The 25,814-nt window shown below is 38.3% G+C and overlaps 1 protein-coding gene across 1 annotated transcript in view; it reads left to right on the top strand.

Annotated features, from left to right (window-relative positions):
* The window catches only part of Impbeta11 (importin beta11), a 219,058-nt gene extending 193,567 nt beyond the window's left edge, over positions 1-25,491 (top strand). The window contains exons 9-10 of the mRNA XM_070085867.1: positions 16,038-22,955; positions 25,420-25,491. Of these exons, the coding sequence (XP_069941968.1) occupies positions 16,038-16,274 (237 nt within the window). The 3' untranslated portion in view covers positions 16,275-22,955; positions 25,420-25,491. The remainder of the gene's footprint in view (positions 1-16,037; positions 22,956-25,419) is intronic.
* Positions 25,492-25,814: the final 323 nt, after the last annotated feature.

Raw genomic sequence — 25,814 nt, 5'->3', positions numbered from 1 at the left:
GACACCCAAAGCTACTCCGGGATACCGGAGAGGGATTGGGACATCCCCAGGCGATCCAGATTCCACGGCAAACTACGCCACCACCAAGAACCTCAACGGAATGGGATAGACCCCGGTATCCTTTCCCCTACCTAGGAACTAGCGCGCCTGTGGGAGAAATCCCAAAGGCCAAAAAGAGGAAGGGCAAAAGGGAGGGGTGGGGAGGAGGAAAGGAAAAAGGGGAGGATGGGATAGGGGAGGGGAGATTGGGGGGTAATTAGGTTCGGTCTGAGGAAGAAGACCGACAGGTCTAATTCCTCAGACCAAGAGCCTCTTCACCATGCCAAGGAGCCCCCCCTTGAAGAGGTCCAATGTTTGGAATTCTGCCCCTCTTGGAGTGCCCCAATCTAACCCTCACCTACAACATACACAAACGCAACAACAAGGTTCAGTCTCATCTCCTATGTCTCAGGTATCCACAGCCGGGGATATGACAAGAGTACAACTAATGTATATGATGGCCAAAGACATAGCAGGTGGTGACATTCAACTCTGCTCTCAGGTTTTAAATGATCTGTTAATGACTAATGGGATCACTCCCATCGCTATCCCAGAAAATGTGAAGGCTGTTATGACCCAGCCTTCTCATAACAAGAAGTATGTACCCTACTCTACATCTAAAAATAAGCCTAAGTCATCCCTGGCCCAGGGATCGCCCACCTCGCATACCCAGGTTGTCAACTCCCCTCAACCCGATAAGTCAACACCTGAACATAACAATGCCCCAGAAATTGGTGCCTACTCTCCCGCTATTGAAGCTGATCCTGTTGAACAGGAACTTTCCCAGGGTAACTCACCTTGCCTACCTAATTTTCCCTTGGAGCCTCCACAGTCTCCCATTAACTCTCACAAGCCTCTGCTTCCTGTAACTGGGAATATCATACCTCAGTTTTCTGATGAGGACTAACAATTCTAATGAGTCTGTTAATATTACCACCTCTAGTGAAGATGATGGCATTTTTATTACACAAGCAACTACGCAGAAGTTCCCTCCTCCCCTTGACGAGTCCAGCAGGGATAGTGTGGGTACCAATCATGACATTACTTGCAGGCGTTCAGACCGCAGTACACGAGTGAAGTGCAAGAAATAATGGGGATTACAATTTTCCAACTTAATGTTCAACATTTCTTTAATAACCGTTACCTCCTTGAGGATGAACTACATAATTACAATCCCGATGTTATACTCTTGAACGAGACAGCTGCAAGAGTTGATCAACATATTAAATTACGTGGTTACTCTACTGTGGAGAAATCGAGAGGACCCTTTAGTGGTGTAGCCATCTTAGTTAAATTAGGCTATACATTTAAAAATAATCATGTTGATGAAGATAACATTCTTGCAATAGAAATGACAACGTCTCATGGACAACTAGTGATAGTAACTGGATATTTCCCCCCCCCCGAGACAACAATATACAGTGGACCCCCGGTTAACGATTTTAATCCGTGCAAGAGGGCTCATCGTTATGCGAAATAATCGTTATGCGAATGAATTTTCCCCATAAGAAATAATGGAAATAAAATTAATCCGTGCAAGACGCCCAAAAGTATGAAAAAAATTTTTTTTTACCACATGAAATGTTAATTTTAATACACACAAACTGAAAAAGGCATGCACAATTAAATGACACTTACTTTTATTGAAGATCTGGTGGTGATTGATGGGATGGGAGGAGGGGAGAGAGTGTGTTAGTGTTTAGAAGGGGAATCCCCTTCCATTAGGACTTGAGGTAGTAAGTCCTTTTCTGGGGTTACTTCCCTTCTTCTTTTAATGCCACTAGGGCCAGCTTCAGAGTCACTGGACTTCTTTCGCACAAGATATCTGTCCATAGTGGCCTGTACCTCTCGTTCCTTTATGACTTGCCTAAAGTGTTTCACAACATTGTCAGTGTAATAATCACCAGCACGGCTTGCAATAGCTGTGTGAGGGTGATTTTCATCCATGAAGGTTTGCACTTCAAGCCACTTTGCACAGATTTCCTTAATCTTTGAAGTAGGCAACTTCTTCAATTTCTCTCTCCCCTCCTCCGAAGCAATTTCCTCAGGTGTGGCCTCTTGCTCTTGAAGTTGATCTAGCAGCTCATCAGTGGTTAGTTCTTCATTGTCCTCCTCCACCAACTCTTCCACATCCTCCCCACTAACCTCCAACCCCAAGGACTTTCCCAATGCCACAATGGATTCCTCAACTGGCACAGGATTCTCAGGGTTAGCCTCAAACCCTTCAAAATCCCTTTTGTCTACACATTCTGGCCACAGTTTCTTCCAAGCAGAGTTCAAGGTCCTCTTTGTCACTTCCTCCCAAGCCTTACCTATAAGGTTTACACAATTGAGGATATTAAAGTGATCTCTCCAAAACTCTCTTAGAGTCAGTTGAGTTTCTGAGGTCATTACAAAGCACCTTTCAAACAGAGCTTTTGTGTACAGTTTCTTGAAGTTGGAAATAACCTGCTGGTCCATGGGCTGCAGGAGAGGAGTGGTATTAGGAGGCAAAAACTTCACCTTAATGAAGCTCATGTCCCCATAAAGTCGCTCTGCCACGTCTGTAGGATGACCAGGGGCATTGTCTAACACCAGGAGGCACTTAAGTTTTAATTTCTTTTCAGTTAGGTAATTTTTCACATTGGGGGCAAATGCATGGTGTAACCAGTTATAGAAAAATTCCCTAGTGACCCATGCCTTACTGTTTGCCCTCCACAGCACACACAAATTATCCTTGAGGACATTCTTTTGCCTGAACGCTCTGGGAGTTTCAGAGTGATACACTAATAAAGGCTTCACTTTGCAATCACCAGTAGCATTGGCACACATCAACAAAGTAAGCCTGTCTTTCATAGGCTTATGTCCTGGGAGTGCCTTTTCCTCCTGAGTAATGTAGGTCCTGCTTGGCATTTTCTTCCAGAACAGGCCTGTTTCATCACAATTAAACACTTGTTCAGGTTTCAGTCCTTCAGTTTCTATGTACTCCTTGAATTCCTGCACATATTTTTCAGCCGCTTTGTGGTCCGAACTGGCAGCCTCACCATGCCTTATCACACTATGGATGCCACTACGCTTCTTAAATCTCTCAAACCAACCTTTGCTGGCCTTAAATTCACTCACATCATCACTAGTTGCAGGCATTTTTTTAATTAAATCCTCATGCAACTTCCTAGCCTTTTCACATATGATCGCTTGAGAGACGCTATCTCCTGCTATCTGTTTTTCATTTATCCACACCAATAAGAGTCACTCAACATCTTCCATCAATTGCGATCTTTGTTTCGAAAACACAGTTGAACCTTTGGCAAGAACAGCTTCCTTGATTGTCTTTCTGGTGCCCACAATAGTAGCAATGGTTGATTGGGGTTTCTTGTACAGCTTGACTAGGTCGGCTATACGCACTCCACTTTCATACTTATCAATTATCTCTTTCTTCATCTCTATAGTAATTCTTACCCTTTGAGGTGTAGGGTTGGCACTAGAAGCTTTCTTGGGGCCCATGGTCACTTATTTTCCAGAAACAGCACCGAAAATACTGTAATAATACGAAATATTCCGAGTGTATGCTTGGATGTTACCGCGGAGGCTGGCTGGTAAACAATGGGACGGAGCGGCACATGTGAGGCTGGCTGAGGGCACATTGGACGCGTCTCGGACGAAAATCGGTATGCGGGTTTTTAATCGGTATGCGGGGCAAAAATTTTGCGATAAAAGTAATCGTTATGCGGAAAAATCGCTATGCGATGCCATCGTTATGCGGGGGTCCACTGTATAGTCAATTCCTCTACATAGGATATTCCAACAATTCTAGCGGGAGATTTTAATGCTCATCACCCTGCCATCTTCAACTGTGGAGCTGGTATTCCACTGGGTGACTTAAAAGGAAAACAACTATTTAATATCATGACAGCTAGAAACTTGTCATTTCAAGGCCCATTCTTTAAATCGTACATTGGACCTCATCCAGGGACACCAGATATAGTACTGACAAACACAGACTGTGACATCTTTCACTGTCGTATATCTCCTGGTGGAAACGTAGGATCTGACCATATCCCTGTTATAATACAACTACAAACTTCTCCATTTAGAATACCTGTACCTCCTAAACCCAATCTTAACACCCTAGGATTTGACCCCTTCAGGGCATTTCTGGGTGACGATGAAATTGTGTCATTGGAAAATCTACCTTCCACTGCAATTGATGATGCAATCAGGTCCCTGCATAATCGAATAATTGAAGCTACTAATGCAACTTGTCAATTAGCTTCCACAAAGATTTACCAACAATATAAACCTACTAGGGAAATTAGAGACAATTTAAGAAATTATCAAGCAGAATGTCGAAGGCATCTTCAAACGCGACAACCACCAGTAGCTACACTGCACCGATTAAGGCAAGAATTAATTAACATGATTAATCATCACAAACGGGACTTATGGAAATTGCTAGTTCTTCAAGCTAATCAGTATAAACGTGAACCAGCAAAATTTTGGAGTAAGATCCGACAACTTTTAGGGGCAAAGCACAAGGCTCCTAACTACCTAGTTCATACCTTCACTGATGAGGATGTTGAAATTAAACTTGACGATCCACAGGACCAGGCTAATTTGATGGGTGATGTATGGGAGAAAATTCTCTCCCACAATAACAGTCGTCAGTTTAACAATAATCATTATCAGTTGGTAAATGAATGGAGAGATGAGAACTTGGATGATCTACAACCACTACCTTCTATTGATACTTCAACTCTTGAAGATACCCACCCACTTACTAGACCTATTACATTACTAGAGATGAGTCAGGTTATTGGAAGAATGCGAAATAGAGCCCCTGGCCTCTCTGGAATAATGAAACAAATAAAGTTCCTACCCAGAAATTGTAAACAGTCTTTGGTAAATATCTTTAATGCCATCTTGGCCTCAGGACATTTTCCAGTGGTTTTTAAGACTGCTAGGATGATCTTTCTTGGTAAGCCCAATAAAGACATCCACCAACCTGGGAACTATAGACCTATATCTTTACTTGAAGTCACTGGAAAAGTTCTTGAGAAGGTCATTTCCAACAGATTGAACTACTATATGGAGTTTAATCACTTTTTTACTGAAAAACAATTTGGCTTTCGAATACATAGAGGTACCAATCATGCAATAAATGTTATTTTCGATACTGTAGCAAGTCTAAAACATCAGGGCAATCTTGCCTTAATTGCCACCAGAGATGTTCATAAAGCTTTTGATAGCTTATGGCATGATGGCCTTATATACAAACTCATTGACCTACCAGACCATAACTGGACTTTTCTCAGAGTAATATATAATTTCTTAACTCAATGAAAAATCATTCCCACCTTTCATGGCAGGTCGACAGAGCCTTTTATACTGACAGCTGGTGTCCCACAAGGTTCTTGTCTCAGTCCACTTCTGTTCAACATTTATGTAAATGACCTTCCTCAACCAGAGTTTAACCCTTTCAGGGTCCGTCCCGTAGATCTACGGCTGGTCGGTGAGTGTCCAAACCGTAGATCTACGCCAAAATTCTAGCGCTGTCAAATTTAGCGCGAAAGCGCTCATAGGCCTACATATGAGAGAATGGGTCTGTGCCGTGGGTGTGCGCTGTAAACAAAAAATCTAGGCGCCTGCATAGCATTGTGGGAACGCCAGCTCAGTCACCCTTGTTCACCATGCCTCGTCGCAAGTCAGCTCTCACTCCCCGGAAAATTGGGACTCTCCTCTTCCTGTCTGATAGTTCTGACACTGATGGAAGTGGAAATGAAGACGAATTCTACGGCTTTGATAAGTTAGTGACCGAAAATAATGACCAGGATATCGATAATAGTGCAGAAAACCCCGACGATCCTCGACCTTCTACCTCTGGTGTGGGCACTCGTGACTCACGGTCGGGTGTTCCTAAACGTAAGAGAAAACTAATATTTTCCCGTGGCCTGGCCTCTGACTTCAGTAATGACGATGATTCTGACGTGGATTGTGATTTTATTGCGCTCGACGATCATTCGAGTAGTGATAGTGAGGAAACATATTCACCAGTGAAGCGTCGGTATGTTCGCCGCCGCATGTGCTCGGGTAGTGTACCCTATGCTGTGCCCAGGGGACGGAGTACATCCCGGAGTACATCCCGGAGTACATCCCGTGGCCCTACACCCGTTTTAGGTAGTGATAGTGAGGATGATGTGGCTACACTTGGCATGGATGGGCCACAGACATCAGTGGATGGTGTTAGTGGGGCTGGTGGTGGTAGTGGCACCGCCATGCGTGACTCGCTGTGCCACGCGGGAACCCACGCTGCTGACTCGTCAGTTCAAGGACAAAGCGGAGCGTCACCCACCAGCCCGCCACAACCACCTGTACAACCAGCCTATGATGTCCAGTATCCACCAGCAAACCGTATCTGGGATTGGCAGCAAAATCCCAATTTTGTTCCCAGCCCTCACCACTTTGATGACTCGCAAAGTGGAATTCTACCTACCTGTCCCCTTGGAACCACGGCCAATGAACTGGAATTCTTTGAATTATTCTTTGACCAGCCATTGATGGAAATTATTGTCAGGGAAAGTAATAAGTATTTTCAGTACACCATGGCAAATACGATCTTATCACCACAGTCAAGACTACACAGGTGGAAAGAGACGACTGTTGCAGAAATGTATTTGCTTTTTGCAACAATAATGCTTATGCCTCACGTCTATAAGCATAATATAAAAGCATACTGGTCCACAGATCGGCTAATTTGTACCCCATCCTTCAGTGAAATAATGCCAGTGAACAGGTTTATCTTACTGTTACGTATGTTGCACTTCTCTGACAAAACCAGGCCTGACAGAAGTGACATGTTTTCATGTATCTCAAACAAAAGTTCAGGATATACTTTTATCCATTCAAGAATCTTGTAATTGACGAGTCTTTGATTTTGTTCAAAGGTAGACTGTCATTCAAGCAGTATATACCGAGCAAGAGGAACCGCTTTGGTATAAAATTGTTTGTACTCTGTGATTGTGACAGTGGCCTGGTGTTGGATATTGTTGTATACACGGGTAGTAAAACATTGAAAGATACCAAGATGTTATTGGGTATATCAGGTGACGTAGTGAGAAACATAATGGCACCTTATCTTGGTAAGGGCCATACATTATATACTGATAACTGGTACACAAGCCCATTACTCAGTGATTTCATGCGAGTGAACAAGACAGATGTGTGTGGCACAGTGCGTTCTAATCGTAAACATATGCCCAGGCTCAATGCAGGTGTTCGTGGTGATGACGTGCAGGTGTTTACTGCCAATGACATCATGGCATTACGGTGGCATGACAAACGAGATGTCACATTGTTGACAACCATTCACCGTAATGATATGCAAGACAGTGGCAAAGTTGATCGAGTGACTAATGAACGTATTCGAAAACCAGTGACAGTGATTGATTATACACAAAACATGCGCTTGGTTGACAAGTGTGACATGCAGATTGGTTTTGTTGACTGTGTTCGTAAGAGTTACAAGTGGTACATGAAACTTTTCTTCCATCTCATGGACATTTCAATGCTGAATGCATATAATATGTACCAAATAAAGACTGGTAACAGACCACCGTATGGTGAATTTTGTTTGTCTGTTGTCAGACAACTCATAATGAAGTACCAGGTAACAACACCTGCAATACAACATGGTCCTCGAATTCATCACAATATACCCAAGCGTTTGAGAAGAGAAGGTGATCATTTCATAATACAGCTTCCTTCAACTCAAAAGAAATTTGCTCAGAAGAGATGCATTGTCTGTGCACAAACAAAACGACGGCAACAAAGACGCAAAGATACTCGGTTTATGTGTGAGGAATGTAAGGTGCCTCTGTGCATGGTGCCTTGTTTCAAGGAGTTCCACAAGCTCCAGCAGTTCTAAAACCATGTCCAGTGATTGTAAATATGTAAATATATGATAGAACATTAGTATTATACAATATTTGTGCATGTTTATTGTAATAAACAACAGTGGTAAACAATAATATGATAATAACTTTAGTGCGGTTATTGTGTTCAATACAGTGAGTATATATATATCAATTATATACAGTATTGGTCTCTCAGGCCCCAAATGTTAGTAGGAATAGAAAAAAATTGGAAAAGAAAAGAAAAAACAACTAAAACAACAAAATAATATAATACGCGTATGTGGAATTCGTCGATGTTGCCGCCACCACATCATTTTCTACAAACTTCTTGGCACTGTATCTCGGTAAGTACTGATCAGATTCTAATTTTTTTTGTTTTATTACCTTCACAAAAATATGCTCTTTAATTCTGTAAGAAAAAATAATTTTTTTTTTTTTTTTTCAAAATTTCTTGGACACTGGTGCGTGACTTCAGATTTTGGCCTTGGACCCTGAAAGGGTTAATGATACAATTGTGACACAGTTTGCAGATGATGTTATTCATGTCGTCTCATCAACTCCGGTAACAGGAAAATACAAGTATGAGAGAGTCATAGAAAAAATGAATATTGAACTTCGTCGAACATCTAATTGGGAAAAGAAATGGAGAATTATGACTAATCCTGACAAGGTCCTTGTTAGCACGATAGGATGTTTTGCATCAACAATTGAAGATAAAGGGGGTATCTCCATCAGAGGTACACCTGTAGCCATTAGAAACCCTAACAAGATTTTGGGATATGAAATAGACAGGCTGCTCCACTCAACATCTCATGTAACTAAAAAGATCAACATAGCCAAAGCCGGTCTTAGCAGTCTCATTCAATTCAATCAAGCCCCTCAACATGTCAAAAAACATCTGTATAAAATGTTAATACGACCTATACTCGAATACCCTTGTGTCCCAATGTCATTAACAACAAAGACCAATATGCTACGGTTACAAAGGGTCCAGAATAGAGCTCTTCGCTTCATTACCGATACCAGGAGGAGAGAGAGAGTTAAAATGGCAGATTTACACATACAACAAGATATTACTGCCATAAATGTACGCCTTGACACCCTAAAAAAGAAACAACTCTATTCAATGCAAGAACTATACATGCCAGATAGAGAACATCCTATACAAGTGGTAAATACCACGGATTATATCATCAATACTCCTCCTCACAGGACTCAAAGAATGACTCTCCCACAGAGGGTCCGTCGTTTTATACATAAAGATGATTACCATCGACCCATGATATTGAGCAACCTCCCTGATGAAGAAGATTGGGTAACACCAGAACCCTTCTATGTATACTGAGAACATCATCGCCCCCAATTAGGGAGAAATCTTATATAACAATCTAATGTAAAAATTATGCTATTTACTATGGCTGGACACCACCTGTAAGAAGCCATTGTCACGTAATTCTATAAACTGGCCAGAAAATTATTGCCTTCATTGTTGCATATATATATGTTGTGCAATCGCAAAAAAAAAAAAAAAGCAATTGCAACTTGTATAATTACTACCAATTCAGAGTCATGTACTTATATATCTGTTATATCTATGTGACTCTGATGGGTTAGTGTTATACCCCTTAAAGAATATCTTATCATTTCACGTACACTTTTTAAATTACACCAAAGTGGTTGGGCCACTTACCTTTTACGTGTATATCCTACCTCTCTCCCCCCTCCCACCCTTTTCCAAAATTTCTATCCTTACCCATCCTTCTTCCTTACCCATCTCACCAAAGCTCTGGTCTGGACAAGAACAAGAATTCATTTTTTCAGGTGCTGTGTAAAATAGATCTAGCATTTTTATAATTGATTCATTTGTGGTTTTGTTTCTCCTGAAGTCAGAATGGCAGGGGTTGAGAATGCTTCGTGGGTTACAAAAGAGTATAATCTCTTGTGTACAAGTTTCTTAAAGATTTTGGATAGCAAAGGCAAATTTGATATTGGCCTATAGTTGTTTACATCTATTGGGTCTCCAGCTTTGTGTATTGGAGTAACTCTTGCTATTTTGAGTAATATCGGGAAAGTGCTGGCTTCCAGTGATTTGTTAAAAAGTAATGTAATGGTGGGTGAGAGGATAAGCCACTCGTTTGTACAATAGTGGTGGGATGTTCTAGATTTCCTGATTTATTTTTTAGTGAATTAATAATCAGGGTGACTTCCGTAGGCTCAGTTGGAGCAAGCTAGAGGGATGTTGGGAAGTTTTCATCTAATAATCACTCACTCAGGTATCGGCGCTGGGAATCTTATTGGCGAGACTTGATCCTATGATTGAGAAGAAGTCATTTATCTTGTTAGCTGTTTCAATAGGCTGGAGTTGTGGTTAATTTGGTTTAGTTAGGATTACATCATAGCTTTGTTCAGCTTGTAACTCAATTTATTTGTATATCAAATCAATTTTCCTCATTTAAATTAATTGAGAAGCCATTAATCTGTTCCTGCACTCTGGAGACGAGACAAAATACTTGAATATGACACTAATATCAACTGTACGGCTTATTTATCTATCACAGTTCATCTAATATAACATAATAAACAATATAATTCAGAAACATATTTACTCTAGAATGAATAAAATAGGCCATAATTTGGTGGCAGAGGCAACGGCTGAAGCGTCTGCCATTTCCTGTCCAACTTTGAATATAATATCTTCCCATGCTCTTATTGTAAGAGAAAATGGAGTATTTGTGAGGCTAACTGCAGAAATATTGTTTATAAATACATAATAAATCATAATACACTACAGAATGTAAAGAAATATTAAGCTGTTTGTATAAATTGTATGTGTACTTGCATGTCATCATTTGTGGTTGTTTCAGACTCCCTTAGTGCTTTACAGGCTATATGAAAATTTGATATACCTCACCCCCTAGTTTTCCGTATCCAACTTTGGTTATGCCGTGTCTCTACCAAGCATAAAGATATTGTTTTTTGTTGGGTCCCTGGTTATGTTAATGTACAGGGCAATGAACAGGTGGACACTGCTGCACGGTCAGTAGTACATGACCTTCCAGTGTCATAAAGAGGTGTTCCATTCACAGACTATTTTGCTGTAATAGCTACCCACCTTCACACCCGTTGGCAACAACATTGGTCTGATCTGCTCAATAACAAACTTCATTCTGTTAAACCGATTATAGGTTACTGGCCATCTTGTCATCAGTGTCGAGGTTGAGAGACTACTCTCTCCCATCTTCTCATTGGCCACACTCGTCTTACTCGCAGGTATCTCATGGAGAGGCACCCTGTTCCTCTCTTGTGACAATTGTCAGGTTCCAGTATCGGTTAGCCACATTCTGTTAGACTGCCCACTCTATCATTGAGCATGCAGAATTTACCTCTGTCATCTCCACTCCGCTGCTCTTTTTACCTTCCCTTCTTGCTCATGGACCCTCCTTTAATCAGGACTCTCTCATTGACTTTTTGACAACTGATTTACTACACAAACTCTGATACCTTTAGCACTCCCCTCAGTCTCTTGCTACCCTGTATCCCCACACTATCGACTGCCCCCTACTAATCATCCCCCTCCCTTTTGCCACCCGATACCCTCGCTTCCTTCCCTGCCCTGCAGTGCTGTATAACCCATGTGATTTAGTGCTTCTTTTTGGTAATAATAATAATTAATAATAATAATAATAATACATATTAACCTCTTCTCCTGTATATATTACTAAATGTAAAAGGAGAAACTTTCGTTTTTCCTTTTGGGCCACCCCGCCTCGGTGGGATACGGCCGGTGTGTTGAAAGAAAGAAGAAATAATACATATATGTACTTATGTGCTTACACACTTGGAGCAGAGATGGTGGAGGATATTGAGGGTGGGGGATGTTGACGGTGTGACCCTGTAGACCTCCAACAAGAACAGGTTTTTTTTTTGATCGCTGAACTTAACTGATACAGCTTTAGTATCTACATATCATGGATGTACTAAGCTGGTATTGCCTGGCTAAGCCCATCGAAATCATCCTCTTTTTCTTCTCAGCACTGTCCTTTGCATTTATTTTCTTAGGACCCTTGCTTAGAAACAAGAAATTTGGCCAAATGACTGTAAAAAAAAAGTGCAAGCAAGCACGAGAGAACTGTTCCCACTGCGATATAAACGTGTATACTGCTTGCCAGATGTTTTGACATCAGCTGTGCCAACTAGCGGCAGCATTCTGAATTATTATTACGTACATGTTATGTTTTGTTTTTTTCCAACAAACTGGCCATATCCCACCAAGAAAAACAAAAGTTTTTCTTTTTAAATTTAGTAATCTGTACAGGAAAAGGGGTTACTAGCCCCTTGCTCCCGGCATTTTAGTTGCCTCTTACAACATGCATGGCTTTCGGAGGAATTCTGTTCCGCTTCCCCATGGAGATAAGAGGAAATAAACAAGAACTAGAAAGAAAATAGCAGAAAACCCAGAGGGGTGTGTGTATATATGCTTGTACATGTATGTGCAGTGTGACCTAAGTGTAAGAAGAAGTAGCAAGACGTACCTGAAATCTAGCATGAATTATTATTATTAATTTAGGGAACTGAAGCTCTATCATTATTATAATAATGAACGCTGCCAACTCAGTGCACTGTTTACCTCGCTGTGGGAGCATTTCTCTCATGCTTTGCTTACATTTTTTGACAGTCATTTGATCAAATTTAATTTTTCTAAGCATGGGTCCTAAGAAAGTAAATGTAAAGGACAGTGCTGAGAAGAAAAAGAGGATGGTTTCCATGGAATTAAAGCATGAAATCATAGATAAACAAGCGAGGTGTCCAGGTTTTGGGTTGAGGGGAAAGCAGGGGGAGCTGGCTCGTCACTCAAATCTTGGCTCGTAACTCAGAACAAAATATCGACCCAGGGACGGCTCATATCTCAAAAAACTCGTATGTTGGGACACTCGTAAGTCAAGGTTCCACTGTATCTGCTCTTGTTTCAGTAAATCTGTTAAAATAGTAAAGTTGCTTGGACTTTCTTGTTAGTTTGGTGAGAACTGATGTACAGTGTTTACTAGGTTCTATAGTTATTAAGCTGTCTATAATGTTTTTCCATATTGATGTTTCTTATCAGTGGATCTTAGAATGCTGTTAACCCTTTCAGGGTCGGCAGGCCCTCTCCAAAACTTGTTCTCAGGGTTGGAAATTTTTCGAAAAAAAAAAAAAATTATTTTTTTTATGAAATGAGAGAGAATCTTTTCCCAATCATAATGACACCAAAAGTATGAAATTTGATGAAAAACTTGCGGAATTATGCTCTCGTGAAGTTAGCGGTCTCGACGATGTTTACGCATCTGAGATTTCACCCACTTTGAGCCCTATTTTTGGCCAATTCCAATGTTTCAGTCGAAAAAATCATAACTACAGTATTTCGCTAGAACTCCATTTTTTCTTTCGAATGAGTACAAGAAGCCACCCATTTACCGATTTCAACTATCCAATAAAGTGGTCAGAAATTGGCAATTTGGCCAATTTCACGCAAATTTCAAAGGATGCCTATTTCCAAATAGGGTCCAAAATAAACAAGACAGATATTCCTGGCACTAAAATAACATTTCCTCTGTTCATTGGTCACATCCCCAGGCCCCTCTTACATTTCTTTTGCTTTCCACTTTGAATTTTTATTCTCACAAATAAATAGAAGATTTACTGTTATGCAGACTACTGAATTAGTGTAGAAATGGTATAAATAATTATCAGCACACTTGTGAAAGAATATTAGACTCACCAGTTGACGTGTATTGGACATGTGGCACGATTTGTTTACTTTTGAACTTGGGCAAAAATCGAACATTTGTGCTACTTTGAGCTCAATTTCAAGGTACTTTTCTTTGTGAAGCCAATCAAAATCATCTCATTTTCTGTAATATGTCTTCCATTCTATAAAATGAGACCAGGAAAACTAGAATACAACCATAAATAGTATACAAAAATACACTGCAAAGTTGCTGTTTTAAACCAAAAACACGGTCGGAGTTTTTTTTTCTCATTATGCACCGTGTGCTGCAGGATTTTTTTTTATACTGCGCACACTGACCATAGACCCAATCTTTCATATGTAGGCCTACCAGCTTTCGCTAGATTTGAAGGTGCTAGAATTTATGCGTACTAGTACGGCACCAACCCTGGTGCGCAAGCCGTACTAGTATGGCACCAACCCTGAAAGGGTTAATAAGGCATGTGCAACCTTGCCATTTATTAGTTATTTGTTCAGTTTTTTGGGGACTATGTTCGTTGTACAGTCTTTGTATTTTGTTTAGAAATGTCTTCCTATTCATCGATATCGTTGGCATTGGAGTGTGTAAATTACCTAGGATAACCCAAAAATATCAGACAAGTGACTGATTTCCATGAGGGTCCTTGATTTTCATTGTTTCTTTGCGTATTGAATGGTTCTTTAGTTTTCTTGTGCTTGGCAGTATTTTGTCATTCAATGTCACTCAATTTAGCTGCAGTTGAACATTTGCAGGGCACACTCATTTGAGTCATGTACAATAGAATACACAAGCTGGACCTGACTGGCTGTTTCCTCTTTCTACTCACTGCCTCAATGCCTGCAAGTGGATGTGTCTATGGCTAGGACTGCATATTAATTTGTGATGGTTTTTTCATGTGTTTAAAAATATTTTGTTTTCAAGTTTATTGATTTTACTATTTAATAAGATTCCATTTGTACTGCCGCACTATGAAAACCTATGGTGTGCAAATGGCAGCTTTTGTGTATTACTACCGTATTTTACTACCGTAACTTACTACTATATCTTACTGCTGCATCTTATATCTTACTGATGTATCTCACTACCATTTGATGATAAACAAGTGAATTAGCCTACTGATACTACCATAACTCATCCTGCTCCATTGCTTAGTTTACCTTAGCCTACCGCTGCTAAGAGCCAATGAATTTTTACAATTATTTTTGTTATTTATTCATTATTTTATACAAATAGTTTACATGATTCATTATTGGGCCATGTACAGGAGCTTAGATTACTGTTTAGTATCAAAAATCTCTAGGCATAGGTTGAGGCCTCTGAGGAAAGTGGCTGTGATTTCGACTTGCCTAGAATGGGCCAGTAGGCTTGCTGCAGTGCTCCTTCTTTTTCATGTTCTTATGTAACCTTTGGCCTCAAAGATGCTGGGTAAATTTTCGAGACTTATTTTGGGAAAAAATACCATTTTTGGTGCCATAAAATATGGTATCCGAGAGACTTCTGCAAGCAGCAGGACTCCAAGTTGCTGTCACATGAACATGAAGTGCCAGCTTTGCTTCCTTATATCTCAGCAAGTACTGAAAAAAAAAAACAACAACTCCCAACTCAGTGTTTGAAATGCTTGACAATAAAATGAGATTTGTACGAATAGGAAACGAGCAACAAAATGAGCCAGAGAGATGTATGTATGTATGCATGACTGCAGATTACGTTAGACACTTTCAAACATGGTACTGGCCCTTTTAAGTGCGTCACCTTAGCATTGTGGTGTTTGAATGGCCAGAGGTACTGATTTAATACACAGCAATGCATTTTTGTCCCAAATAGCAGGCAGAGTTTACCTTTCATCAAAATTCACTGCTGCTTACTGCCTATGGCTTATAATGACTTCTGGATGTGGTTTTGACTGCCACTAATAGATTTAATTTTTTTTATTGTATTTTTGATGTGTAAAAATGAGTTGTGATAGAAACAAAGTGGGGTGAGCAACAATAGAGAGGTACCACATAGAAATTTTTTGTGCTTAAGTAAAGTCAGTAGTCATGAGCTTATAATTGTAAGGTTGCTGGTTTGATGTCTAGTACTTGTGCACAGTTTGTTGCTTTCATGATATGGAATTTTTTTCAATTTCAAGTCAAGATAGCTTTAAATTAGTAGTGATGGTAGTAAATTAATGTTAACAGCTTTACTGAATAATCAAATGGTTGTATAGTAGTTAATATAAATCATTCAACTATTTTTTCTATTGAACACTTTGCCTTGCATAATTGCTTAATATCTTGTAAGGTGACTTAATTTATTCTCATTTTAGCACTTACCTTTGTAGCCATGCTATTTTTTCATTTTTTTTTTATTTTGTTAATGACAGGTCATCAGTGGTGGCCGCCTTGGGTCACCTGAGCCTTATGAACTCGAGACAGAACATGTATTGAGAAGGCAGGCATTGGCACAAGGGGATCCTGTACATACAACATCACTGCGTGAGTTTCTAGGGCAACAAATGAAACGTTTGCAAGAGAGCACAGACCAAAATACTATTATAGCACTTGCACAGGACCTTGACGAAAACTGTCGAAAAGTGTTAGAAGAAGTTACAGTGTCGTAATTGTACATGTAGTGCAAGTAAGGAATTATAAAAATATAGAAAGTGTGTCAAACTGGTCAATATGCTGATGAAAATTTTCCCAATAGCTAAATTGATTTATGCTAGTTCTTTTTTTTTTTTTATTATTATATAAAGTTGAATTGGAATGTGTTGTGCAACAATTAAGGTGCATCCTCAGGAGATGATGATCCTGGGTCATGTTCTTATTTTTTTAAACAGTAAAGTATATGCCTAAAATTTTATTTCATTAGATAAAAGAAATAATTAAGAGTTTGTGTACTTATCGTATCTCCTTAGGCAGGAAAGTAGAACTCTTGAATTTGTGACCAATTTATTTTTCATTATTCAAAGCAGCTGAAAGTGTGATTAAAATAATTAAAAATGTATTTCTGACAATTAATTTTAAATTGCTGACTACATGTATTTATTCTAGTAAGTTATTAAATTGTACATGCATAATTCAGTTTAATGCTACTACAGCTTGCTTTTGTTTTTTCATGTTTCCTTTTGACAGTATCTTTTGCATTTCTTTGCATGGTTGGGTGACTTATAAGGAAGATTATTTGTATATATTGGTATATCTCAGTGCATTTACACAAGCTCATATTTGACACTGGCATATTTGTTTCATCCACATTCTTCACCTTTCCATTCATATCTAATTATATTCATATTCACCTTGCTAACATAAAATATTTTATAAAGTTAAACTTTCCACTGGCTTCTTAAAATTTTTGTTCACTTCAAATTAATAATTGTATTACACACACATCTGGCTCTGGTTCTTGTGCTGTATATGGTATAATTGTTCTGAATCTGCTCTCATGTTATCATAATTGTTTGCATTCTTCAAATGATTCTCCTTTGGTTTAGGAAGTTCTTTCCTTCATGCTTTTCCAGCTTGCTTCACTCCAACCATGCTGCTTTTATAGGGGGAATTGATCCAGTGATCTCAGTGCACTACTTCAAGACTGGGTTTCTTGAGTAGTCCATGGATGTCATTGCTTAGTGCCTCAGACCTATGTTATTCTTAAGTTAAAGATTGTTGAAGAGATGCTGGAGATGAAAGCTGAGCACTAAATTTAGTTAGTATTGTATGATGATTTTTAATGAGATACTTTGTCCTAAGGTTTACTACAGTATTTCTTGAAGATTATAATAGATGTGAAATAAGAGTTCCTTTTGAAGTAAGGATGAGTAGTATAATGATAGATTTATATTTAAAAGTGAATAAACGACAATGCAAATGATTGGGCCCAATTCTGATTTGCTCTAAGGGGTGGAGAGGTATGTAGGAATTTCATTGTAGTCAGGTTGGTATCGAGATGACAAAATATTTTGTGTAGAATGTGCTGGTAAAATTGGAAGTTGAATATCTTGTTCCATTAAATTGCTCAGACATGGGATGTAGCCATAAGATAAATGTTACAGATTTAATCCTTAAATTTGTTCAAGAATGTTATATATGCAGTGTGTTCACAAAGTACAATTGAGGAGACCATAATACTTCATGTGTACAAGTAATATTAACCATGATTTGCTATTTATCTATTGGTTTCACTATATTTGAATTAATTATATGTAAAGGCTTCAAGAATTATACTGGCGTAGCATAAGGAACCAAAGAGTATACAGCAAACATTACAATGCAGTGATGTGTTTACCTGAGTTTTGAGGCTGTTGTGTTTAATATATGTAAAAAAAAAAAAAATCACTGCATTTGAGTAGAAATATTTAACATTTGGGATTTGCATTTAATGCATAGAGGATTAAAGAATGTAGTCCAAAATATATGCTTATACACCTTGTGTCAAGTATTCTTGTAAACCTACATGGCTAGCACAAAGATATGTATAAAAATGTCGATACCAGATGAAAAATAAGGTAAACTGTCACTTTACATTGCTAATCAACACAACTAAAAACGTGAATAATACACAAACATGGTTCCACACCCATTCAGCACGTAAACACTCCATATATTTACACCATTAATGCATGCGCACACACTATACTATTGTAAGCATAGTAGTCCACAATTTTTTTTTTCCCCTTTTCTAGTGTGAATGGGTTTTATTTTAATTTGCTTTGTGTGTGCTTGCCAAGTGATGTGAGCTTAGCCATGGGCCATCTTCCAAGGTGACCTAGCAATATTATTTCAACTGGGATGCTTTTACACTTGAAAAAACATATTTTCTTGCTTAAATTAATCACCATTTTTCTGGTTCTTGTTACTTTCATTTTATGAAAATTAGCCTCCTTGCCTTTTTAAAAGTAGCATATATAAGCTTTCTTTCCTTTCCTTAATCTTTCAGAATATCCTATTTGTATTGCATTCTTCACCTTGCCCCACCAGTCATATTTCATCCTGTCTTTCCACTCTCAAATGCATTTACCGTACTTTGACATTCAGTTTTATAATACTGTAATCTTGCTTCAGTATTACTATTACAATTTTTATTTGATCCAACCACTTGTTATGCACATAGCAAATTCAAACTTTCAATAGTTACCAACATAACTATTTAGGGTATTCTGTTCTCTCAGGCCTTTTTATCCTTTTAGGGAAAGGCTGCAGGCAGCATTTAATAGACATTCTAAATACTGTGCTTTCATGTGTAAAGTGTCTGGAAGAGCATTTAAAATATTTCAAAGGAGCCTTCATGCTAGGTGGGCTAGCATGCAGTAGAGTAAGCATCACAAAATTGAAAATGAGGATGTTGGGAAAGAATACATTCTGGCATTTCCATAGTAATCATGTTCAATGCAGGTACTAGTAAATGAATGGAAACAAGAAACAGAGGACAGATGAGGAAAGAAGAAAAAGAATTGCGAAGTGGTATTCAGGGAGAGGGCACCAAGAAAATGGAGTAAATATAACACCATGGGATGTTGCAGTGAGAGCAAAGAAAATGTAATTGAAAGAAGGGGGTTACCTATTACAGCCTTCGGCAATACTGGCAGTCAAGACCAGCTGATTAACTTTTTTTTTTCTGTACCTATTTATGCTTACTGTAGTGTCTTATCTATGCATTCAAAAAATATTTATGGTTAAAGAACATTATCATAATCTAGTTTGCCATTTACTATTCTGCATGTTTAAAACATACTCTTGTACACAGGCCTTTTGCTGGCATTGGAACTAATGTTCATGTGGCTAAACTGTGATTCGCCCATTGATGTTCTATTTTTTTTTTTTTTTTTTTTTTTTAAAAATGATAAACTGTCCTTTTACCCATTTTTATATTGTCATGATTTCATGTAGTGCCTTCCTTGCCAGCTTAACCTTTGGTCTTAACTGGCTTCTTTAATTGCTTAGTGTTATATAAACCACTCTAGAAATGTCTTCTCTCAAATATAGCCTCATCGTTTGAATTGTTTAAAAATATTAATTTGTTGTATGTTGTGTGTTATTACTTCACAAATACATAACAGTTGTAACTATATCTTCTAATGGTGTATTTATATAAAACATCATTAGTATGTGTCACTAAAGTGTGTTAATAATATAATCAGACTATGCACTAAACCCAGAAGGGTCGCACAGTGCTGCAGGGAGGGATGTGCTAGAGGATGAATATGCAGAGGTTAGGAATGCTTACCAAAGTGTTTTGAAACTGTGATGAGCTTATAACGTAGGTTGGATTTTTTTTATTATAAAGTTTAGTATGTTACCTGCTATAATACTGTGTTTATAAAAGTTAATACAGTACCTATTTTGTACTACTTATATGCCACCTTTAAATTTTTAGTTTTAGGCACTATATATAAAAAAAGTATGAAATTTTTTCCAGTTGTTGCATTTTTCTCCCTAGTCATATAACTGAATGTAGGGATTTCTAAAGGTACATTTTTCTAGTTAATTGGAATGGCAGAACTCTTTGTCAAAGTATTCCTGGGAAACCACAAATGCATAATTTTATTAAAATTATATTGAATGCAAAAGTTCTGTACATAGATAAGAATTACTGTATACATTATGTACTTACTTACTTGGCTATTTGAATATCTTGTGTGAAAATGCTAATATTCAGTATAACTAATATTTACATTACATTCATATTAACCATTTCACTGTTGAGACCCCTACTCATATACTTGCTCTGTGTCAAAGAATTTAAAAAAAAAAAATTCTTATGATAGAGAATCTTTTCCCGATGGTAATGACACCAAAGGTACAAAATTTAATGGAAAATTTATGGAATTACGCTCTCGCGAAGTTAGCAGTCTGTGATATATACACTTCGGCGATTTTTGCCCAGTTTTAGCCCTATTTTTGGCCAATTCCATTGTTCCAGTCAACCAAACTCAAAGCTATTTTGCTAGAACTTCATTTGTTCTATCAACTGAGTACAAGAAACTGCCCATTTACCAATTTCAACTACCCAATAAAATGGTCAGAAATTGGCAGTTTGGCCAATTTCACACAAATTTCAAGATAGGGTCCAGAATAAATAGTGCAGAGATTTCTGGCACTAAAATATAATTTTCTCTGTTCATTAGTCACGTCTCCAGGCCCCTCTTATATTATTATTGCTTTCCATTTTGAATTTTTATTCACACAAAATAATAGAAGATTTACTGTTATGCAGACTACTGCTCTATTGTAATAATTGCATAAATAATGTCAACCCATTCATGACTGCATATTAGACTGGCCAGTTGGACACGCATTGGATGGTGACGTCATTTGTTTACTCTTGAACATTGGCAAAAAATCTAACATTTCTGCTACTTTGAGCTCAGTTTAAAGGTACTTTTCATCGTGAAACTAATGAAATATATTATATCTTCCATTCTATCAAATGAGACTAAGAAAACAAGAATACAACCGTAAATACCATGCAAAAATACAGTGTTTTAAACCAAAAAGTTTTTTTTTTCTCATTATGCACTGCGTTCTGCAGGATTTTTTTTAATACTGCAAACACTGACCACACAGACCCATTCTCTCACATGTAGGTTTACCAGCTTTCTCCTGCTAAATTTGAAGCCGCTAGAATTTTGGCGTATTAATATGTCACCGACACTGGCTTGTAAGCAGTGCCTATACCTCACCGACAGTGAAAGGGTTAATAATAATTGATATTTTAGTTTGTTTTGGGTGAGGGTTGAGTTACTTCATTTGTCCCATGTTCCTTACTACTGATAGTCATAATTTTCCAGCCTTCAGCATAGCTTAATATACTGTATTAATATGTTGAAGTCTGGACTGTAATAGACATGTGTATCATTCTCTGCCTTTTGTTTATATTATAATAAACTAAGTAATAAGCTCAATTGGCTTCTTGAAGCCCAGGTGAGACATCTCTTTCCCAAAGAAATTTTTTTCACTTAATATTTATGGTCTGGAGGGAAATTATTTATTTGTAAAGTAATTTTTTGTGAAAAAATTGCTATACATTAAAATGTTTCAATAGTGTAATTACTGAATTAGCTTGTTTCACACTTGACTTTCTTGAATATAAATTGCAACACTGTGACTAGAACATTTAGTTAATTCACAAGTTGAAACTAGACAACATTTAGGTTCTTTCTTGATCATTATGAGGTGGCAGCTTGATAATGGTCCAGGACAGACTGCCATGTCATTTAGTTATATCTCCATTGGTAGAGTGCAATTTTCTAAATGCTGATTTTATGCAAGAAAAGCTGAAACTCACATAGGGAAAACTTTTTTTGCTAAATTTATTGAAGATAATTTTATGATTGAAGCTGTGAATGATTGGTCAACACTGGATAAGATAATGCAAGCACCAAGTTGCTTGTTAATATTCTAGTGATAGGGTTTGCACAAACTTTCATTAGAGAAGACATGGAGCAATGGATTATTACTACATTGCCATGAAGTGTATTAATTTACAGTAGTGAAATTTTTTGATGACTCAATTTTTTTGTTATCATGAGCAGTAATTTTTAAGATGAACCTATTTTGTACAGTATTAAACTTTGTTTCACTAATCAATATACCAATGATGAGCATATGGAAGGCAGTCTTGTGAAAATGTTTGAATTTTTATGAAATTGAAAGGTTTATATTTGTTACCTAAAATTAGTTTGCTTATGCTACTAAAGTATTGCCAGAAAATGTAACTGGAATAACAATCAGGCTTTGAATTTTGTAGATGACAAATGAGTGACTTGTTTCATAGTGTGTGGGTGTGTCTGTGTGCATGCTAGCATGTTCAGTGAGGGTGATTCACTTGGCTTAATATACAGTGTTGTATTAGATTTCTCAGGTAGCTCTTCTGTCTACACACTTGTTTCGTAGAATAGAAATAAATATAACTCTCAATTATTGGTGTGAATGTTAACTTAATAATTATGATTTCATTCTGAGCCTCTTTCATATACACAAATTTAATATTGTTTGATTTATTTTAAAATGGAAGTTTGTGTTTATAAGTTTATTATGCTTTTATCATTTTAATATTAATTGCATTAAAGGAAAGCCAAATGCCTTTATGTACATTATATACATGTACATATGGAAGAGTCTAGCATTCTTTGCCTTTTACTTACCTTTTAAAATAAAACAGCCATTAACCCTTAAACTGTCCACACACAGATCTACGTGCGCAGTGCTCTGAATGTAGATCTACGTTCCTTATTTTTACATGCTTTCAAATGGAGAAAAAGGTCGGAGCGCTACGCACATAAACGTAGATCTACGTTTGGACAGTTTAACCCTTTGAGGGTCGACAGGCCCTCTCCGAAACTCGTTCTCAGGGTCGGCCAAATTTCAAAAAAAAAAAAATTTATTTTTTCTTATGAAAAAATAGAGGTTTTTTTTCTAAACATTATAGGATAAACAAAAAAATTTTACCATCAATACTTACGGAGATATGGATGCATGAAGTTTGCAGAAAATGAGCCACGTATGGCAACAGCGGCGACTGCCGCTCACCCGGTAAACTTTGATTTACTTGTATTTGAAGGTTTGTTGCTTTTTTCACTTTTATTTTTTCACATAACTTATGTGGCCTATGAGACCAAGGTAAGGTGCAATGTACATATATACACTCGTTGTATACAACACAATAAGCACACAAACATAATTATCAATATATTGTTTACAAAACTTGTTTACAAAAACAAACAATACAAAACATTGTTTATTATTATTGTTCTATAATATATATACCAATATACAGTCACTGAACATATTCCTATTAGTTCTGCAGCTTGTGGAACTCTGAAACATGGTGTCATACACAATGGTGTTTTATCTTTCTCCCTCATTCTATCTCTTTCAATCTGTCTCTCTCTTTCTATCTGTCTGTCTATCTCTGTCTCACAGGTACACATAAATACAAGTATACATAGTATAAATTACCTAGGATAACCCAAGAAATCCAGACAAAGTGCTATACTCTGCTTGAAGATGTGAGTAAAAGTGATGACACAGTCTTGTGGCTCTCTGAGACAGAGAGCTAGATGGATAGACAGATAGACAGGGAGCTTGACAGACAGACAAATAGACAGACAGAAATGTTAGTATACCAGTACCAGTGTACTAGTGTTCCACCCTCCTCCTCCTCTTCTTCCTCTTCCTCCTCTTCCCCCTACTCTTCCTCCTACTCTTCCTCTTCCTCCTCCTCCTCTTCCTCCTCCTCCTCTTCTTCCTCTTCCTCCTACTCTTCCTCCTCCTCCTCTTCTTCCTCTTCCTCCTCTTCCCCCTAATCTTCCTCCTACTATTCCTCTTCCTCCTCCTCTTCCTCTTATTCCTCTTCCTCCTCCTCCTCTTCTTCCTCCTTCTCCTTCTCCTCCTCGTCCATAGTGTAAATTACAAGGAGTCAGCAGCTGTCAAAGTGACATATTGGCTAATTACTCTTTCCCCCTCCGGCCTGTCAAAACAATGGGGTCGGATGCTGCTTCCCCTCCTCCATTCTATCTAATTATCTTTCTCCCTCATTCTATCTGTCTGTCTATCTCTGTCTCACATGTACACATAAATACAAGTATACATAGTATAAATTACCTAGGATAACCCAAGAAACCCAGACAAAGTGCTATACTCTGCTTGAAGATGTGAGTAAAAGTGATGACGCAGTCTTGTGGCTCTCTGAGACAGAGAGCTAGATGGATAGACAGGGAGCTTGACAGACAGGCAAATAGACAGACAGAAATGTTAGTATACCAGCAAAAACAAAGGGAGGGCGATGTTCATCTCATCTTTTGGCATCAGCTCTACCCTCATTTACCCTCATCAAACGTCAGCACTTATCAGATGTTATCTCCCCTTATCTTGTTACTGTCATGGGTGAACATTTATTATTACATATTATTATTATTATTACCTATTATTATTATTATGTATTATTATTATTATGTATTATTATTATTATGTATTATTATTATTATGTATTATTATTATGTATTATTGTTATCATTACGTATTCTTCTTCTTCCTCCTCCTCCTCCTCCTCCTCTTCCTCCTCCTCCTCCTCCTCCTCTTCTTCCTCCTCCTCCTCTTCTTCCTCCTCCTCCTCCTCTTCTTCTTCCTCCTCCTCCTCCTCTGCCTCCTCCTCCTCTTGCCTCCTCCTCCTCTTGCCTCCCCCTCCTCTGCCTCCTCCTCCTCTGCCTCCTCCTCCTCCTCCATTCTTGGAACAAGTTTGAAGAGCTTGTAGTTCATAATCACTATCATTATCATCACCAATGCTCACATCTGAGTCTGGGATTTTGGAAAATAGGAGTTTCCTCTTTGATTCTGGTACAACTGAACGACGGCCCAGCACCAGAGGTGGAAGGCTGTGGGTTGTCTGGGTTTTCCTCACTATTACTCATATTATGGTCATTAGTTTCGGTCAAAACCTCACCAGAACCTTGAAACTCATCTTCACTGTCACTTCCATCTGTATTAGAACTGTCACTGGGGAACAAAAGTGTCCCAATTCGCCGAGGAGTGAGGAACTTCTTACCGCAGGGCACGGTGGAAATTGTGTACTATGATGGCATTCCCACAATGCACCACTGGGTCCCAGATTTTTTTCCTACTGCGCACACCCACCACACAGACCCATTCTGTCACATCTGGGCTTATCAGCCTTTTCCTGCGAGATTTGAGGCCGCTAGAATTTATGCGTACTAGTACGTCAAAAACCCCTACGCGTAAGACGTACTAGTACGACCAAAACCCTCAAAGGGTTAAGGGTTAATAGTATTTTTGCTGTACAGTTGATGTATGCAGGTTTCTTTAATGAAATATTTACCATAAGATAGTTGTTTAATTTACTTAAACCTAGAACACTACCACACTAACTCCTCAAGGAAGGTTCCTTGATGCTGGCACTCTGCCAGTGTTCTATGCCTTTTACTCCTCTTCAAGGGGGTTTCCTTGTTGTGGTGAAGAGGCTCTTGGTCTGAGAAATTAGACCTGTCAGTCTCCTTCCTCAGACCGAACCTAATTACCCCCCAATCCCCTCTTCCCTATCCCATCCTCCCTTTTTCCTTTCCTCTTCCTCTTCACTCCCTTATTCCATTCCTCTTTTTGGCCTTTGGGATTCTTCCCACAGGCACACTAGTTCCTAGGTAGGGAGA

The sequence above is a fragment of the Cherax quadricarinatus genome, chromosome 17 (assembly GCF_038502225.1).
Source record: "Cherax quadricarinatus isolate ZL_2023a chromosome 17, ASM3850222v1, whole genome shotgun sequence".
Lineage (NCBI taxonomy): Eukaryota > Metazoa > Arthropoda > Malacostraca > Decapoda > Parastacidae > Cherax > Cherax quadricarinatus.
Note: the sequence above shows the minus strand (reverse complement) of the source record. Positions and strands in the feature narration are given on the sequence as shown.